Here is a 20,775-nt window from a genome sequence, read left to right as displayed (position 1 = left end):
CTATGACAAACTGACGGCAGGCCACCAGCCCTCTTGGGAGCTGTTGTTTAGATTAAAACATTAAAAAAATAGGTTAAAATCCTCCAATGAAGTCTAAAGGGAAGAACAAGTACCATTATTACAATATATTCCTAAGGCTCACATCTTCTAAACTGTCTTGAATCACAGGTGCAAATGCCCATACAGGTACACTGACTGTGGTCTGGTTTTAATGGCCACCCATTCCAGTGTTCTTACCTGGGAAATCCCATGGGTGGAGAAGCCTGGTGGGCTACACATAGTCCATGTTGTACAGAGTCAGACGCAACTGAAGTGACTTAGCATGCACGCACTGTATTACACTCACCACACAACTTTCTAAAGCATTGAGGTACACACCCCAGCCTTCCACAGAACATAAGAAATGCTTTTACCTCTAGCATTCAACAGGATTTCCAAACCCAACTTCCTATAAGAGCTTTTGCTCTTTTAAACCCCTTCTAATTTTCTTGAATTGTGACCACTTAACTTTTGGCTGGTACTTCAACTGCTCAAAGGGTACCTGTAAAATACATCTTTTCACTCAGCTTTGTCAAGGAAAATTGTTTTATCATACTACTTCATTTTGAGAAGAAAATGAAGACCTTCCTAAGTAACTTCTTTTTTAAAAAACTAATATAATTTTTGCTTATAAGGATTTAAAGTAACTACTTCCCTATTCGCCTCTTGACTGAAGCCCTTACGATGGAAGCCCAAGGTTTCTACCTGTGGACCGTGTATGTGTAAGAATAGCCTCGATGGACAAGAGAATGGGATCAGGGACATCCATCCATCAGACTTATGAACTGATGGTCAGTGTTACATGAGATTTCCAAGATGGCAGCCCTTTCTCTGTTGGGATTGGGGGAAAGAGGAGTATGAGGATATCTAGGTGATCAATTCCTCTGATTATAAAGAAATGATGATCAGTAAAGACAGCTACTGGAGACTCTCCCTCCTTTCAGAAGTTTTACTCACAATCCAAAAAGAGATGTTTTTCTCTTTGTCCCAATATCCTTCCTATCTTTTTTGTTAAGAGAGCAATCTATGCCATCAGATTCCAACCTCCAAAATACTTTGATTTCTGTCATAAACAAATCGGGAACTGTTAGCAAGGTATAGGAAAACAGAGATAGATGGGCTTAATCCTCATTCTCCTTATGAAATTATGTTTGTTTTCGTTTTTTTTTTGTTGTTGTTTCTTTTTTGAGCCACACCACGTGGCTTGAGGGAATTTAGTTTCCTGACCAGGGACTGAACCTCAAGCCCTCAGCAGTGAACGTGTGGAGGAGTTGTAACTACTGGGCAACCAGAGAATTCCCTGAAGTTGTATTTTTTTGAAAAATGTTTTCTGGTGTCCTCGAAGCTCCAAACATAAAGTACTACTGCCTGGGATATATGTTTCAAGGCTGACCGATGAGTTATTACGACATGGCACCTGTCACCAGGCTAAACCAAAAATGGGAGCCTAAGGATCCCTGAAACGTTCTTCACTAGTTGGTTGTGACCTGAAAAACTAAGGGAAGATTATTCAAACATTATATCTGAACACTTGTTTTTATATTCTAAAATATGCGACAGAGACTAATAATACACAGTTCAACCTAATGAGTGCTAAAAAAATGGAGGAACGTCCCAGTATTTGATAGACAGGAATGCCCTTTAGCAAGACTTGCAGTTCACAAGGGGACCGTTTTAACCTAATCAGTTTCCACGACCCTGTGCGCACGTGCTAAGTCGCTTCAGTCGTGTCCTACTCTTTGCAACCCTATGGACTGTAGCCCACCAGGCTCCTCTGCCCATAGGGCTCTCTAGGTAAGAATACTGGAGTGGGTTGCCATGCCCTCCTCCAGGGGCCCCAGTTGGTTTCAAAAATGTCGACACAGAAAAACAGATGGAAGACAGGGAGAAGAGATGTGAGAGCTGATGCAATAACACGGAAGGGCATAACTGTCGAAGGTTCTACAGAGGGCATTTATAAAATATTTAGAAATGTCACTTCCTTTGCAGATGAGGTAAATTACCTAGGATTCAAAAATAAAAGCAAAAGAATCTGGCAACAGTTAAGAAATCTCCAAAGTTCTAAGGGAAGTTTAAACCAATCATGCTCAAGGTTAGATGAATAAATTTTAAGTCATTCTACAAAAAAATCCCTCATTATTTTTTATTTTGCCATACCAGGATACATTAAGAGTAACTGAGAGTCCAGAAGAGAGTAGGTTATTATGGAAAGCATTTCCCTTGGCCCTTAAAATCACTGGGTTTGGGTTATTCACTGAGGAGTTCTACTATAATCAAGTTTTCCATAAGAAGAGAAGTTTTAGCCACTGAAATCTAAGAGATATTTTTCAGTGGTACCCTGTAGAAAAGGAAAAAGAAAACACCTTTTTGTGTTTGCAAAATGATTAGCCTGAAATGAACAATACTACCTCCAAAAACAAGAGAAAAGGCTGACTAGTTCAAGTCAGAAAGCCAGGGAAGCGGTTTCCAAGGCCCTTTTATTTGGGGACAGTCCCCTTTATAACACACGACTTCACTATGTGTCAGACAATCAGATCAGTTCCTAAAAATTAGAGGGGGGAAAGAAAAAGGAAAAAAGAAACAGATGCATTTTACATATATATTAAACATAAATTAAAAGAATTTATAAAAGGGTCACGTTTCTTACAGAGTAAATGCAGAGTGTATTTTGAATGCACCTCCAGGTTTAAGTTGTTTAAGTTGTTTGTGTTTAGCTTTCCGATAATAAATAAATAACACGGACTGTTAAGTCTTGGAGCCACCAGTGCCACCGCAGGGCTCTGAGTCATTACTGGCTCTTCTTCCCTTGTCGCTCCTGTGTGCAGCGTTGGCTTGGACCAGTTTCACCGGCCCATCAAAGTACTGGCTATCTTTGCGGGGTGGCATCCGCTCATTAATCCGGTCGAGACCTCGGGCTTCTTCAAAACTTCGGATCCTGTGCTGAAGCGAAAACCCTCTGATGGCTACAGGAAAACAGGAAAGGGAGGAGCTCCATTAGATATCTTTTAAGTTTCTTAGCATACAGCAACCTCCTAGAGGAAAATATAGAAGGGTGACCGTGGAGCACATATCTGGTGAAGGCAATGAACGATATTTGATTTCAATTAGCCTGGTCTGAAGCTATTGTTTCCTTAAGGCCCAAAGGGCCACTGAAACTGTGAAAGTAATTTTCATAGTTCAGTTCATCACAGCAGAAGTGGACCTGACATAAAGCCCCCAACATCTTTGAAAGAGTCTCTTATGGGCCAGAAACGTGCTCAGAGAGAGGAAAGAAGGCAACACTAGATAAGAGAACAAGTTAAGCAGACTAGTTACTCTAACACAAACATCACACTGACCACACAAAAAAGTAACAAAAGAGCTAATCCATTTGTTTAGGATAGCTTTTTTTTTTTTAATCTTGCAAAACCAGGAGCTGAACATAAGTTAAAAGCCATCTAAAAAAATAGTTTCTAGGTATTTTCTTTCTGTCTGCACTTCTGTATCACCAAGGAAAGGCATTCCCAGTGTGAACCACCTTATCTAACAGAACAATTAAATTTATAACATAAGTTTATCAATTGTGATGCTTTCAGCCTCAGATTCATAGATAATTTGTTACTTAAAATTTGTATAATTTAGCTTGGCTGACTGAGGGCAACCTCAGCAACAAATCAGACTGCATTCCTATCTGCTCTTGCCTCCACTTTTGATATGCTTCAGAATCATTAGATAAAGAGGTTGATGGTTTGAATTTCCAATAAATAAATGGATACCTCATAGCTATGGAAGGGCTATCAGCATGCACCATCTGAACACCCCATGACTGGTGGCTTAAACTTCAGCCATTGCATTAAAACTGAGAGAGCCCAGAAAGGACTTTGGCTGTGGAGAGGGTCATTTGAGTTAATATTACACAAATGAAGGACACAAAGGAAATACTTTGTGAGCATAGCTAGAGTTATCTTTTCCTTTTCTCAGTGTTAACAGTTCTGGTGATGCAACAATAAAAGATGTCTAACATTGACAAAGCTTTTTTAAGAACTAATACACAGACACATGATCACATCTATCGTAGGAACATGGCCATACCTTCCCGGGCCTCTACCGCTTCTACTGTGGCTGTAAGAGGCAGGAGCAGTGGCATGCAAAAAGGAAGACAGAGAAAGAGTGAGTAAACCAACAGCACCGCTGCCAGCAGACATCCCGGGCCCGACCTTCGAGCCTGTTCCCATCCGTAGTAACAGTGAACTAGTCAGAGAAGCGAGAGGCTTATTGCGAAAAACTAAACTAGGGGTGGGGCTGGGGGAACACGAGGTGGGGAGAGTTACTGAGGTTTCTCACACTGCAAGTGGCACGAGAACCTTTTAGCTGATGGCATCCACGGCTAAGACAGTCAAGCTGACTCGGAGAAACGAAATGCTGCTTTCCTCATTTTAAGTAGCCAGCTGCTAATTTATGCCTTGACATTCATGTATCCAAAATAATGACATGTCCAGTCAAATCACCTGATATTACAACCGTTCTTTAGTTTGTGATAGTTCAGATGGTACTAAATGAGCTGCTGCTGCATCCTATTAAAAAAAGTTATTTAAAACTATGGATGATTTCAAGCAACTTGTATAAGGTCTAGCTATCCTTTAAAATTACTTAATAAAAAAGAGTGGCTTTTGCCACAGGAACTATCCTCCAGTTAAAATAAATAAATAATATATATATTTTTTAAAAGAGTGGCTTTTGAATAACAGACTGGCATTTGGAAGGAAAAGAAAAAATGGAATATAAGTGAGAGGTTATTTCTTTTCCAAGGGGTGAATTACTAAGCTGGGAAAGGCATAAAGCTATTCAATTTCAAATACAAATTCATGTACCATCTGGAATTAGAGAAACAGCAGAGGCTGACATATCCAACTGACATGGCTTCCATTCTCCACATGAGAGAGCAGGCCAGTTACTAACAAGGCCCTCTTCTTTAGTGATGGAAAAGGAAGCTATTCAAAAATTAGTACTAACAGGTAAACTTTCCTGCATTTGTTTTTTAAGACAGTAAAAGCAGTACTACAGTAAGTCCTCTACATATAAGCCTTCAAGTTGAAGAACATGTGTTCTCACGTTCAGTCACCTAAGTTCTTTTAGTGAAGTTGCAGCTTGTCTTCCATTGATTGATGACCATCCTTCAGTTCTACCATCTCTCATCTCCTCCAGGCAGTAACTCTTCTTGCCTGTTCACTCGATGCCAGCCCCTATGTGCCAGCTGTTTACTGTACTTTTCAAGGTACTGGACTGTGAGATGGAAAATGTTTCCTTTGTTTCTGTGTTTGTTTTTTATGTATTATGTGAAATTAGTTGGGTGCCCAGGCTACCTCTGTTGAACTTACAAACCAACTGGACATACGAACGTGCTCTTGGAATGAAACTTCTTCTTATGTAGGGGACTTACTGCGTATGAAAATGTTACAGGTTGTAGTGAGAAAAGACCTTATTAGGAAAATCCTGTCAGCTCCCCCAAAACTAATTTTTTAAAAGAAGGCAGGGAAGAATAATGAACAGTAACAGTTTGCTGTTCCCGAAGCTTTTTATAATCAATCATAGAGGAAAAACTGGAAGAACTGAAAATTAACTTCTGAAAGAAATGTGAAAAATGGCAACTTGGAATCAATTTATCAAGTGAGTGTTTACATTTGTCAACCATATGTTGGCATGTGTTAAAGCAATGTCACATCCTCCCAAATCACTTCACAGAGAACAAACTCTCAGAAGGAAAGGACAGTGCCTTCAGACAGCATACTATAACAGCAACTGTTAGGAAGTGAGAGAACAAAGCTTTACCTGAAATTGTATAGAGTGTTGGTTTAATTAGACTTTAAAAGCTATGTTTGCAGTAAAATGTGTACTAACATCGCATTATTTTGGGTCCTCCTAGAATTGCTTTTTGCACTAGGTATTAAGATATTAGCCTGCATGAGGGATATTCTTGATAAGTAAGAGTCATATAAAACTGAAGAACTGGTTTTTTTCCCCCCTCCCGTACTGAAATACTTTTTTTTATTGAATGAGATTTCTTTACTGAAATATAATTCATATACCATAAAATTCACTTGTTTAAAGTGTACAGTTCAATGATTTTAATATATTTAGAGTTGTGCAACCATTACCACAATCTATGGTTAGAACATTTTCATCACTCTCCCCCCACCAAAAAAAAATGATCTCCCTCCCTCATTCCTTCACCTAACCTTACAATCAAACACTTACCTACTTTCTGTCTCTACAGATTTGGCTGTTCTAGACATTTTGCATAAATGGAATCACATACTATGTGGTGTTAGTGATTGGCTTCTTTCACACAGCAAAATGTTTTCAAGGTTCATTCATGCTGAGGATTATAACAGTATTTCATTCCTTTTTATGACTGAATAGTATAGTTCATTGTATGGATATACCACATTTTGTTTCTCTGTTCATTAGGTGATAGACATCTGTGTTGTTTCTGCTTATTGGCTATTACAAAGCATGCTGCTATGAACATTTGTGTACAAGTTTTTGTGTGGTTATATCTTCATTTCTCTGGGTATGTAACTAGGAATAGAACTTCTGGGTCATATGATTAACTGTATGTTCAATCATCAAAGAAATTGCCTGATTGGTTTTCAAAGAGCTGCTCCATTTTACATCCCTACCAACAGTATATGAGAATCATAATTCCTCTCCATTCTCACCAACACTTGTTATTGTCTGTCTTTTTGATCACAACTATCCAGTGGGTCTTTAATTAAAGTGGTTTCTCATTGTGGTTAATGTCTAATGATGTGGAATATCTTTTTACATGCTTATTGGTCATCTGTATCCCTTCTTTGGAAAAATGTCTATTCAATTTTTTACCCATTTTTAATTGGGTAATTTGTCTTATTGTTATTCAGTTACAAGAGTTCTTTACAGTTTCTAGATACTAGTCTCCTATCAGATATATGCTTTGTAAAGATGGGGTTGACCAAAAAGTTCCTTTGGGTTTTTCTGCAAGATGTTATGAAAACACCCAAAGGAACTTTTTGGTCAACTCAGTATTTTCACCCATGCTGTGGGTTGTCTTTTCACTTTCTTGATGGTTCCATTTGTAGTACAAAACTTTAAAACTTTCAGTGGAGTGCCATTTATAACTGATCTGTTTTTCTTTTTCTTTTTTTAATCTTATGGTCTTTCCTCTTTATTTTGGCTACTTGGAAGCCTGGAATTAAATGTGTGATTATTGGATTTCACTGGTTTGTTTTCCTTTGTGCTCCAATTTCTCAGCATATTTATTTCCCTTCACCATGTTGGATGTATACTGTAACTTACTCAAATCCCCCTTGGAATAAGGTGGAGTATAAATGAATGTAGGCTATAAGGTTATATGGGTTGGGACCTTGTTCATTGAAGGCTGTCCAAGTAAAGTTCTATGAACAATAAAAGGTCTTTTCAGCTAATGCTCATTTGTCACTGAACCTGTGGAACTGAGATTCTGATGGAAAAATGACAAAATTAACTCAGTTCTTGCAAATCAATGATAGAATAAGAGGCTCTAAAAAGTTTGCTGCAACTTTAGTTATGTTCTGACACATTCCTGAGCTTTCCATCAATTTTCAAATATCAATGCTGCTGCCAAGTCGCTTACTGTGTGGTACCCCATACCTGGCAGCCCACCAGGCTCCTCTGTCCCTGGGGTTCTCCAAGCAAGAATACTGGAGTGGGTTGTATCAATAACAATCTTATATTGATTAAAACATTCATATTCAAGTCAGGAACGAAGAGAAACTGCATATATTGGGGACTGAGAACAAAAGGTAGATTAAGGGTTATAAACAACAAATCTCCAAACAACACATCTATGAAATTCTGCTACTTATCCCAGATTTGCTGATTTACTTTTTCAAATCAAGATCTAGAAAAATTTGGTTCAGATTAAAACAACTTTGTGGATCAGCAAATTTTTGAATCATTTCAAGCAAGGATGTATAGGGTGTTCCTTTTTTCCTTTACCCATGTTACTTCCTATTAACTCTAAAATGCCTTGTCAGAGTTGCTCTCAGAATATCTCACATGGCTAACAATGAAGTAATGATGGAAAAGTATTTTGCTTACAAGAAACTGTGCATTTGACAGGAAAAATTCAATTGGAAACAATATTCTTCCTGTGAAACTACAGAAGCTAAGAAAATTAATTATATACTTCTAAAGAGGAAATATTCATTCTTCCTCATAAATAAACTAATATTTCAGTATTTGATTTGAAAGAGAAAAGAGGAAACCAATCCTATAAAAAGTATGGGGAAACTAGGCTGTTCCTAAGAATCAATAGCCTTGGAATATTTACAAAACACAAAGAATTCCTATAAGAGGTATTCCTATAGGAGAAGAGGAAAAAAGAAAAACTGAAGTAGAAACAATTTTTAAAAAAAAGGGCAAAAAAGCAGTGAACTCTAAGTTGTTAATGCTTCAACTCCAGTTTTCAAGCCTAGAATTTAGTCATCCAGTGATCTGATCTCATGTCTCTTCCCCCTGCTTGACCAGATCTATTTATATTGACAAACATCAACCTTTTCATTCCTGGGTTCTATCAGGCCCTCTCCTTAGGAAGTCAGCACCCACATGATTTTCAGAACTGACATTATGGTTGAAGAGGAAACCATATCTTGCAGGATATGGTTCGCAGGCAAAGAGGCAAACTCCTTCTCTGACTGAGGAACTTTAACCTCCACTCCCCATCAAATTAAGATATAAAATGCACACAAGTGAGGCACATGCTATGCACAGATATGAAGTGCACTGCTTAATACATCTTTATATATATGCACACACTTGTGTAACTATCACCCCAATAGTGATACAGAACATGACTCCTACTCCAAAAGTCCCCTTGCCCTTTCTGGGTCCATATTCTCCCACCAGAGGAGCCATTTTGACTTCTTTTACTATTTATGAGTCTGCCAGTTGTTGTTGTTTTTAAAGCAGAAAAATAATTTATTCCAGAAGAGAGCAGAAGTAAATTCATCCTGAAAATATATTTAGGCATAATTCTGGTGGGACAGATCTTCCTTCTGAGTATGTTCTTCTATTGGTGGCCCCACTATCCTGTAACAGTTCTTAAACCCTTCGCTGATGCTCATGTAGTGAGTACGCAGAATCAGCCTTCAGATCCACAGGTTTCACAGAGACAGTCATGTATTTTTCTTAGAAAAACAGTACTTTTTATTTTTCCATTTTATTATTTTTTAATTGTATTTTTTTCTAGAACAGCATTTCCTTTTTTTTCTTTCCTTATTTAATATTTTTAGGCTCTTCCCCTACTCCCCCCAAGAACAGCACTTTCTGTCTCAGTTCAGTTCAGTCACTCAGTTGTGTCTGACTCTTTGCGACCCCATGGACTGGAGCACTGCAGGCTTCCCTGTCCATCACCAACTCCTGGAGCTTGCTCAAACTCATGTCCACTGAGTCGGTGATGCCATCCAACCATCTCATCCTCTGTCATCCCCTTCTCCTCCTGCCTTCAATCTTTCCCAGCATCAGTGTCTTTCTATCCCAGCAGAGCACACAAACATTTTATGGAGTTTGTACAGTTTACATTAGGTAGGTATACAATTCATCAAAAGGTGAAAAAAGTGACAGGGAAAATAGCACTGCACTGTAGAATAAGACGTTCCAATGTGCTGTGAGTATTTAAGGCAGTGGATGGCCAAAGCAGGCGCATCAAGGGAGGTGGTCAGGTACTGCACTGTAGAGTAAGACGTTCCAATGTGCTGTGAGTATTTAAGGCAGTGGATGGCCAAAGCAGGCGCATCAAGGGAGGTGGTCAGGGTATTGAGGTGATTTTGTATCTCTTCACGACTAAAGACAACAGCTAAGTGACCCGGTCATCAACAAGGGGATGATAACTCCCTAGTCGGGACCCTCAGGGATGAACCAGGGCTCCAGGAAGCTGACGAAGCCCCAGGAACACGTTCCTCACGATGAAGGCATCATGAGGCTGTGTTCATCATGGTTGTGGCCAGAGCTGCCAGTCCCTGCCCCACACCCTCACTTTGGTCCCACCCAGAAGTGTTCATCTGCCTGCTCCTGAACATCATACAAATCAAATAGTCTGTGCTCTTTTGTATCTAGTGTATTTAGTTAAACATGGTATCTATGAAATTCAACCATATATTCATAGTGCTATTTTTTTTATATATTCATGATGTTACCTTTATTGTTGAGTAATACTCCACTGTATAAATATTAAGTGGAATATTTTTTGCATTTATTCATAATGTTTTTGCATAGATTCATAATGTTATTTTTATTGCCTGGTTATAGGGTAGACAAATGTTTTGATTTACTGCCCAGCAATTTTCTGAAGTGGCTGAACCAATCTGCAAATGCACTGGCAATATATCTTGTTTTCCACAAACTCACCAACACTTGATACTGTCACACTTTTAAATTTTAGCCATTCTAGAGGATGTGTAGTGGTATCTCACCATGGTTTTATATCCATTTTTAAGCATCAAATTTTCATATGCTTTTTGGCCATTTTGATACTCTCTTTTGTGAAGTACTGTTAAAATTTTTTGACCATTAAAAAAAATTAGTTGTTTGTATTTTTCTTATGGAGTTGCAGTTCTTTATAGACTCTGAATGTAAGTTCTTTGTTAGACATATGTACTACAAAAATATCCCAGTTTAAAGTTTGTCTTTTCCCTTTTTTAGTCATGAATTTCTGTGAATAGACATTCTTAATCTTAATGAAACTCATTAATTATTTTTTTCTTTTAATTTTAGTGCTTTTTGTGTCATATTTAAAATTTTATCTTCCTCAGTGCTTACTTTGCATGTTTTTTTCTGGGAAGTTTATTTATCTTTTACACTTAAATTATAATTCATTTTGATTTAGTTTTTACATATGGTGAGAAGGAGCAATCCATTTTCTCCCCTCCAGAGATGAATATTCAATTGCTTCAGTGCCATTAATTTGAAAGAAGCCTTAATTTCCAATTTGACACTGAATGCTGGATAATAAGAGCACACATTCCATGAAAGAAGTATTGCTCATACTTACCTGTCTCAATAGTCTGCTTTCCTCCTGAGAGGACACCCAAAGGCAGTGTCCCTGTAGGAGTCAGGCCCTTGAGAGTTAGCACGCTCTCACTCTCTTCCCTGCAAGAGAAGATCAAAGCCCCAGGTTAATGCCATGCAGGGTGTCTACCACTTAGTATCTACAAAGATACTTGAAAGAAGACAAGAAAAGATGCACAAAGATGGAGGATAGGTACTCCTTCTTCTACCTCTTCCCTGACCCCCAAAAGGGATGTTTTCTGTAAATATTCCAACTTTAAGCAATTAGCCAGGCCCTGCTTTTAAATTAGAGCCACTTAATAGTCAGGTGCTGATCTAATGTTTTCCATATATTACCCTATTTAATCCTCCAAATAACCTTAAAAGGCAGATCCTGCTATTATCTTTTACAGGCCAAGAAAATGAGGCACAAGATCACATGGCTGAGAAGACATAGGGCCAGGATGTGAACAGAGGCCACTGAGCTCCAGAATCCACATTAAATCACTAACATTCACTGCACTGTATCTAAGCTCATACCAAATAAATGTTTGCCAGAATTATTTCTAGTCACTTTAACATGTAGGACTGATTCAATCTGCATTCAACCCAAAGACCCACAGTTTTGATACCACACTCCAATTCTAAAACTACCGATCTGAAATCAACTTCTAAATCACTCTCAAAACATTTTTATGGCACACCATAATGACAAGGCTTTTCCTTACCGAAGAATTGAAAAGACCCGTGCCATCTTCCCAATAGCTCTGATTTTATTCTTGATGATCTCCTTGCGAACTGTAGTGCCTCCTTAGAGAATACAAACAATATGTGAGTTAAAGGAATATGCTAACAGGTTTAAAAAAATGCAGGATGAAGTGCCTTTCTAAGTTAAAGAAATGGTTTTAAACAAAGAAATCAAGGCCAAAGTTTGTCTAAACAAACAAAAAACCCAGGAAGTTTTAAGGAGCAGGGGAAAAAAATAAAGATGAAGTAAAAAAATGGAGGGGCCACAAGAAGGACAGAGTGAGCAGATTTATGAAGGTAGGAACTTACTGGTGCTTCTGAAAGGTAGAACATAGTGAAGAAGGAAATACATACAAACAAAGACAGTTGCTACTACAGCAAAAACATCTCTTGAGAATGCTGTGGGCCACCTTACGATGCAGGGCTTGGTCGGCCAAATGGCAAGGGATGACTTAAGCACTTGTCTTCTACATGGAAACACAGCACATAGCTGGCTCTCCTGAACTGAGCAGGAGCTGCTTTCATTCTATCATCCTCACGTACACACTGGTGAGTTATTTCCAACCACAGACAGCTGTGCGGTACAAATGAGGATGACAGGTCAGGTATTTTATAAAATATCAAAAAAGTTAACAGAAGACTGTGGCCTTTTCTCATACCAGATTTAGGAAACAGCTCACACACCAGAAGTCAATGTCCAGGCATGCATCAGGTGGCCGCATTCAAAAGTCAGAAACTAAGAAACGTGGCCTCTCCTTCCTCACCCACCCAGCTCTCAAAATCCTGCAGGATCACACAGCAGGGGCCAGAGAAAACGTAAACATTAAAACAGAAAGGGAGGATGGAGGGCCTGTCTGAAATTATTCAACTATAACTAAAAAAGTCTAATTAATAGACTGTGATGAGACAGACAGCGAGTATTAAGCTCGTAGCACATTCTGTTCAGATACCTTTCTGAAAGCTTGAAATGTAGTGATCTTCAGGGAGAAGAGACACCAAGAAACAAGGAGATGGAAATAGAAATATGGGAAGAGAAATTTAAGTTTGCATGGAAGAGAGAGGAAAAAAAAAATCAAAGTGAAATGCAATGAGAGAAGCAGGCTATTATCTTTATCAGCTCAGAAGAGACATCCTTGGTATCATGATAGAATATTAAATTACAGACTTCTTGCATGGAGTCTTCAAAGTTTTAAATGAATTCACATCTCTTATTTTCCAACATATTATATCCCCACAGATCATGAAGATAAAATCAGACAAGGAAAAAAGATATTATTTGTGTAACAAATAATGCTGAAAACAATGAACAAAGGACAGAATGAACAGCAGGTGCATCTCTAAATGGAGAATCATGTTTTTGTATGATGGACACAATTATCTTCTCACCTCCTTCTGGAGATACTATAGTTTTTCCATGTTTAAATTTTATATCTTTAGAATCTCAAGTTCATCCACTTAGGCTGTTTTATGCTGTTGTCTCAGAGACTCTACAGAGAAGTCCCATAATCCTTGGTGTTTGCTCATTGTTAAGAATGACGGACTGGAAAGCTTTCTGAACTGGTTGGTGGTTGACTGCTGTCTTGCAGCTTTCTGTACACAGAGTGATCGGGGTGTGTCTTTTTTTAGGGTATTTTCTGTATCAGTACTGAAAACGTGGGCACATGTGCCTGTGTGTGTGTTAGCTGTTCAGCTGTGTCTGACTCTTGGTGACCCAATGGACTGTGGCCTGCCAGGTGCCTCTGTCCATGGGATATCCCAGGCAAGAATACTGGAGTGGGTATAGCCATTTCCCTCTCCAGGGGAATCTTTCTGACCCAGAGATTGAATCCGGCTCTCCTGCATTGCAGGCAGATTCTTTGAACCACCAAGGAAGCCCACTGAGAATGCGTGCGATCACTTAATTTACCCATTTTTGGCAAAGTTATCGATGCCCTCAACTGTATCCCTGTCCAGAAATTCTTTGGTTTACTTTTTTGGATATTAGCCTCTGGTCTTGGGAGAAAAGACAGCTAGGACTTTAACTGCCTTTCAAATATCTCTTACCTGCTCTACTTATTTTAGCTAGAGGCCATCTCCCTCTTCTCAATAGGCCCCAGTTCTAGCAACTGGCACAGTCTAGCAATTCCTCTGCTTTTTGAGAATTCTGTGCTGAACTCAGCATTCTCCATTACTAAGCCAGGCTTCAGCTTTCTTGAATCAGCCAAGTTAGTAATACTAATTCGTTTGTTTCCTGGCTTCCAAAATTCCTACAAAAATCTCTACATTTTTGTAGGCTTATAACTTTGGTAAAAAAAAACCTCTATTGTGAAGTATGATAAACATATAGAAAAGTACATAAAACAAAGACAGACTCAGTGCTTTTTACTAAAACACAAATGGCCAAATAACCAGCCAGGACAATAAATAGAGCCTTGTCAGCACCACAGATTTCCCCCTACTTGGGCCCCTCCTAATAATTAAGAGTCCCCCTCTTCCCAAAGAAAACTGTTCTCTTGACTTCTATTGGAATCACTTTCTTGCTCTTTCTTTATAGTTTTACCATTTAAGCATGTATTCACAAGCACTAGTTTTAATTTTATTTTTAATGTATGTCGTTGGAACAATCAAATAATGCATTTTTGTGTCCGGCTTCTCTTGTTCAACATTATGTTTTTAAGATTCATCCATGTTCCCTCTGTTCCTGTAGTTCACTGTCATTATTGTATACAATTCCACTATAGGAATATGTCACAATCTATTTATCCTTTTCACTGTCAGTGGTCATTTGGGTTGATTCCAATTTTTGGCTAACTCGGCTGCTATGAATATTCTGGTGTATTTTTCTCAGCTGCACATATTTCTGCTAAGTACACTCCTACAGTTAGACTGCTCAGATATAAGGTATGTATATGTTCAACTCTGGATAATGGTTTGGCATTATCTACTAAAGTGGATGTACCAATTTATACTTAGTGTATGAGCATCCCTGTTGCTATACGTTCTGGTCAACATTTGGTGTTACTCATGTTTAACTTTAGCCACTTTGGTAGGTATGCAGAATCACCCATTGTGGTTTTAATCTGCACTTTCAAAATGACTACTGTGGCTGAATAACTTTTCCTATTTTTATTGGCCATTTGGATATCCTCTTTTATGAAGTGCTCATTCAAGTCTCACCTCACTGATCTGTAGTTTTTTATATACTCTGCAAGTGAACTGTTTGTTGGTTGTGTAGCAAATACCCTCCCCCATTCTGTAGCTTGTCTTTTTTTTTTAAACACTTATTTATCTAGCTGCTCCAAAGGTTTTATTTGTGCTTTCTATCTTCACTGAAGTATGTGGGATCCTTAGTTGGGCATGTGAACTCCTTAGTTGCAGCATGTGGGATCAAGTTCCCTGACCAGGGACAGAAGCCGGGCCCCCAGGCACTGGGAGTGCAGAGTTCTAGAGCCACTGGGCCACCAGGGAAGTCCCTGTAGCTGTCTTTACACACTTGCTGCTGCTGCTGCTAAGTCGCTTCAGTCGTGTCCGACTCTGTGCGACCCCATAGATGGGAGCCCATCAGGCTTCCCCATTCCTGGGATTCTCCAGGCAAGAACACTGGAGTGGGTTGCCATTTCCTTCTCCAATGCAGGAAAGTGAAAAGTGAAAGTGAAGTCGCTCAGTCGTGTCCGACTCTTAGCAACCCCATGGACTGCAGCCTACCAGGCTCCTCCATCCATGGGATTTTCCAGGCAAGAGTACTGGAGTGGGGTGCCATTGCCTTCTCCGCTTTACACACTTAGTCTTCTGATAAACACAAGTTCTAATTTTTAATGCAGTCCAATAATTTCCTATATTGCTAGTGTTTTTTGGCGTATTGTTTAAGAAATTTTCCTCTACTTCAAGGTCATGAATGCATTCTATGTAATACATATTAGAAGCTTTATTGTTCTGCCTATCATATTTGAATGTGTTAGTCCATCTGGGAATTTATTCTTGGGTTTAGAATACAATAGGGGTTAGTTAGGTTTAATTTTTTTCTCAAACCATACCAATATCATCATTTTCCTATTACTCTACAGAGATACCTCTAGTGTAAATCAAGTGTCTGTATATACGTGGATCTGTTTCTGGATTCTCTGTTTTGTTTCACTGCTCCTCTGTCCTTGAGCTAATAATTCCAGTTACTTTCTTCTTTGATTTAGATATTTCCGTATGAATTTCAGAAACTACCCTTAGAAGTTCCATATAAATTTTAGGGTCAAATGGTTAATATTTGACTTTGTATTGAATCTGCAGATCAATCTGAGAATAACATACCTTTATAACATTGAGTCTCTCAATAATCTATGGACATGGTATTTCTTTCTATTTATTTAGATGTCCTTTAATTTCTCTAATAATGGTTTAGTTTGTTGCTTAGAGGTATTACACATCATTTGTTAGATTTATTGCTAGGAATGATATTGTCAATGGTATCTTTTTAAAAAGTTCATTTTGTTTCTTGCTGGCAAATAGAAATACAGTGATTTTTGCTTTCTGACTTTGTATCCAGCAGCTCTGCTACATCTGTTTATTGATTCTAATAAATAATCTATAAACTTTTAAATTGCCTCTATATATAATCATATAAATAACAATCTATAAATCTATAAATCACGATCTATAAATAACGATCATTTTGTTTCTTCCTCCTCAATCTTTATACCTTGTATTTCTTTCTATTGCCTTCCTGTACTGGCTACGACTTCTAATAAGATATTATAAAGAGGTTTTGATAGCTGGCATCCTTGTCTATTCCCAACCACTAAGGAAAGCTTTCAATATTTCACATATGATATTTGTTATAGGTTTTCACAGATAAATTTGTCAGATTAAAAAACTCCTTTCTAAACCTAGTTTAAGAGATCTATTGTAAATGAAGGATGAATCTTATCCAATGCCATTTCTACACCTAGAGAGGTGATTTTTCTCCATTTTTTCCCTTAATGCAGTGAATTACATTAATTGATTGATTAAAAAAATTTTTTTTGGCCATGCCTGCAGCATTCAGGATCTTAGTTTTCCAACCAGGGATCAAACTTGTGCTTCCCGCATTGTGAGCATGGAGTCTTAACCACTCAACTGCCAGAGAAGTCCCTGTTGATTGATTTTTTCATATATATATTTTTTACTTTTCAATAGTTTTAGATGTATAGAAATGTTAAGATAGCATAGATAATTTCCATATACCCTCTCCTAGTTTCCACTATTATTAATATCTTACATTAGTATACCCTGAATGAATTCTGAATGCTAAATCTTCAAACATGTTATTTGAGTAAGTTACATTTTTCTAGAAATCTATTTTGTCTAAGTTTTAAATTTTACTGGTATAAACTTATTCTTGTTATTTTCTTAATGTCTATAGGATTGGTAATGAATGTTGTCTTCTTCTTCAGTTCTGTCATCAGTTATGTTTGTCTTTTTTATCAGGGATTTGTCAATTTGATTGAAATGAGCACATTCTGGTTTTACTGCTCCTCTATCCTATATTTTATTTATTTAGTTAGTTTTTGAGGGGTGCACTGCATAGCTTGTGGCATCTTACTTTCCCGACCAGGGATTGAACCCAGGTCCTCAGCAGTGAAAGCACAGAGTTCTAACCACTGGACCATCAGGAAATTCCCTATACTGTATTTCATTTTGTTTTCTTATGCTTTTCTTAACTTCTTTATTTCATTCCACCTGCTCCCTTTAGGTTTAATGTGCTATCCCCTTTTTCTCTTAACTTCTTGAGACAGATTTTGATTTTTCACCTTTCTTCTTTTCCAACATATACATTTGAGGCTGTAAGTTTTCCTCTAAGTATGATGTTAGATGCATCTCTCAAGCATTATTGTTTATTTTTGTTCAATTTAAATCATTCTGTATTTAAGCACTCATTTTACAAAATGTGATATAAAGGTCAACTAAATTTATAATTTAATTTGTTCATGTAAATTGTCTTCAAAATACACTGCAGCTAATATGTGTATAAAACTTTACATGCATTTTGGAAGGAATCACACAGAAACAGTTGCTTTTTCAACAAAATTAGCCAGTTTCACATCCCTTTTGGTCAGTCTCCCACAGATATGTGAGGTGAGAGGCACATGGACCTTGTACATATTGAACCATTCTAGGTAATGATTCATCTTCTCTGCTTGCAGGTAACTTGAGACATAAAACCAGATGCCTGATTAAAATTTCTGAAAGACAACTCCTTGTTGATGGCATCTCTCTCACTTAATTCTGACCATCCAGCTGCTTTAAGGTCAAGTATAACTCAGTTCCTCTCCTCTGGTGTCAACCAGCGAACATCTGCTAAAATTCTGGTTCCAATGCCAGACCCACACCTGTCTGGTGCACTGCCTGCCCTCAAGTTTCAATGTATACTGCTTTTCATTTTCTGTTCAAATTATTTGCAAATTTTAATTGATTTATTATTTGACCGCTGGATTATTAAGTATATTTTAAAATCTCCTAAAATATGGTGGTGTTCTAGTTATCTTTTTGTATTGGTTTATATCGTATCTGTCAGAAAAGGCAATGGCATGCCACTCCAGTACTCTTGTCTGGAAAATCCTGTGGACGGAGGAGCCTAGTGGGCTGAAGTCCATGGGGTCACTAAGAGTCGGACACGACTGAGCGACTTCACTTTCACTTTTTATGAATTGGAGAAGGAAATGGCAACCCGCTCCAGTGTTCTTGCCTGGAGAATCCCAGGGACAGGTGAGCCTGGTGGGCTGCTGTCTATGGGGTCGCACAGTTGGACACAACTGAAGTGACTTAGCAGCAGCATATCTTTTCTGCATATTGTCAAAATATAGTCATTGTGATTTTAATGCTTTGCATGTGAAACTTGCTCTTAACCCAGAACATTTCTTGTAAAGGTCAAGTTTTGTAAGTATTCATGTGTGTTTGAAAAGAAGGCATAGTCGGTATGTTAGATGCTTTCTCTTTCTATGTCGAGTGTTAATATTACATGAAATAGGGACTTCCCTATTTCATGTCACTAAGTTGTGTCCAACTCTTTGTGACCCCATGAACTACAGCACACCAGGCCTCCCTGTCCTGCACTAGCTCCCAGAGTTTGCTCAAATTCATCTCCACTGAGTCAGTAGGTCAAGTTTATTATTTGCATTCTAATTTTCTACAACGTTCTTAGTTTTGTTTGTCTACTTATTCTGCCAATCCCTGAAAAATATTTGTTAAATTCTCTATCACTGTGGACATTTCTATTTCTTATTGTACTTTGGTTAATCTTGGCTTTATATATTATGAAGCCATTTCACTAATTCACACAAACAAAAATTTTTCATCTTTTTGTTTTGGAGTTTATTTCATGTAATTTTTCAGTATTTATTTTTATTTATTTATTTGGCTGTGCTGGGTCTTAGTTGCAGCACATGGGATCAATGATCTTTTTTACAGCATGAGAACTCTTAACTGTAGCATGTGAGACCTAGTTCCCTGGCCAGGGATCAAACCCAGGCACCCTGAACTAGAAGCACAGAGTCTTAGCCACTCAACTACTAGGGAAGTCCCTATTTCATGTAATATTAATCTATCTACAACAGCTTTTCTTTGGTTAGTAGTAATATAATATTATTCTTTTACTTTCTTTTCTTTACTTCTTTTATAAAAGTAGTAATATATTCTTCTTTTACTTTCAAATTTTCTGTGTCTTTATGCTTTATCTCTCTTATAAAACATCATAAAGTATTTTTTTCCTTTGTTTAATCTTACCTGACTATCTTTCATCTATTTACATGTAATGAAGTTGCTGGCATATTTATCATCATTTATTTATCCCATTTGCCATAGTATTATACGTACCTTCCCTCCTTTCTTGCCATCTAGACTATTTTTTTATTATAGTCATTTCTTTCCCTATAATTTAAAGATTACACACTTAAAAAAAAACCTCTCTTTTCTTGAAAATTACTCTGCATATTACACCATGCATCTCTTACTTATCAAAATATAATGTTAACAGGTACTTCCCCCCACCTTCCCCAGATAATATAAAGTCCTCACACACTTTATCCCACTGCCAACTACTATTGTCATATCTTTTAATTGTCATTTAAATTCAGTAAAACATTATTATTATTTAATAAGGTCTACATTCATTTTATTTACCTACGTATTGTCTACTATTCTCGTTATTTCTTCCTGACTCTCCAAGCTTCCATCTGGTATTTTCCTTCTGTTCGAGTAATATTCTTAGTGTGGGTCTCCTGGTATTTCTTTTAGTGTAGCTTTTACAGGGAGGAATACCTGAAAAGTGCTTATTTCTTCATTTTTAAAGGATATTTCTGCTAGGTATAGAATTCTAGGTGTACCAATTATCATCTTTCAGTGCTTTGAAAAATGTTAGTCCATGGTTTCCTCCTTCCATTGTTTCCATTAAGAATATATGGACAGTTTAACTGTTCTCTTTTGAAAGTAATCTTTTCTTTAGCCTGGTCCAGTTAAGATTTTTTTCCTTGTCTTTCATCTGAAGCACTTTTACTGTGATGTACTTAGATATTATTTTCTTTGTATTTATTCTGCTTTGGTTTGGCGATTCTTCAATCTGCGGCTTAACTAATCAGTATTAAAAGCTTTTATCCATTATCTCTTCAAATACTGGTTGTACCCCATCCTCTCTCTCTCTTCTCTAGGACTGATTCCAAACACACAGTTGATACCTGTTCACTGTGTCTTCCATGTCTCTCATACTTTTTCTGAGTATTTTATTCTTTCTCTCTGTGATGTATTCTAGGTTGTTCCTTCTGACCTATATTCTAGTTCATTTATTCTCTGTTTAGCTTTATTGAGTCTTCTATTAATTCATCTGTTAAGTTTTTTTTATTTTTCATTCTTAGAATTTTCTTTTGGTGCTTTATCAGCTCTGCTACATTCCATTTTTATAATTCACAGTTCTCTGCCAAAATTTTTAATTTAGTCTTTTACATT

The 20,775-nt window shown here is 37.5% G+C and overlaps 1 protein-coding gene across 8 annotated transcripts in view; it reads right to left on the bottom strand.

Moving 5' to 3' along the window:
• Positions 1-2,476: 2,476 nt before the first annotated feature.
• Positions 2,477-20,775, bottom strand: part of PPP3CC (protein phosphatase 3 catalytic subunit gamma) — an 80,031-nt gene continuing 61,732 nt past the window's right edge. For 3 of the 8 annotated variants that reach the window (XM_024995829.2, XM_005210254.5, XM_059889158.1), the window contains exons 11-15: positions 12,780-12,806; positions 11,811-11,892; positions 11,087-11,184; positions 4,111-4,140; positions 2,477-3,002 (exon numbers count right to left, since the gene is read on the bottom strand). In XM_024995829.2, the coding sequence (XP_024851597.1) occupies positions 2,785-3,002; positions 4,111-4,140; positions 11,087-11,184; positions 11,811-11,892; positions 12,780-12,806 (455 nt within the window). In that variant the 3' untranslated portion in view covers positions 2,477-2,784. 8 annotated transcript variants of the gene reach the window in all.

This window comes from Bos taurus, chromosome 8 (genome assembly GCF_002263795.3).
Source record: "Bos taurus isolate L1 Dominette 01449 registration number 42190680 breed Hereford chromosome 8, ARS-UCD2.0, whole genome shotgun sequence".
NCBI classification, from domain to species: Eukaryota; Metazoa; Chordata; class Mammalia; order Artiodactyla; family Bovidae; genus Bos; species Bos taurus.
This window is presented reverse-complemented; position numbering and strand designations above follow the sequence as displayed.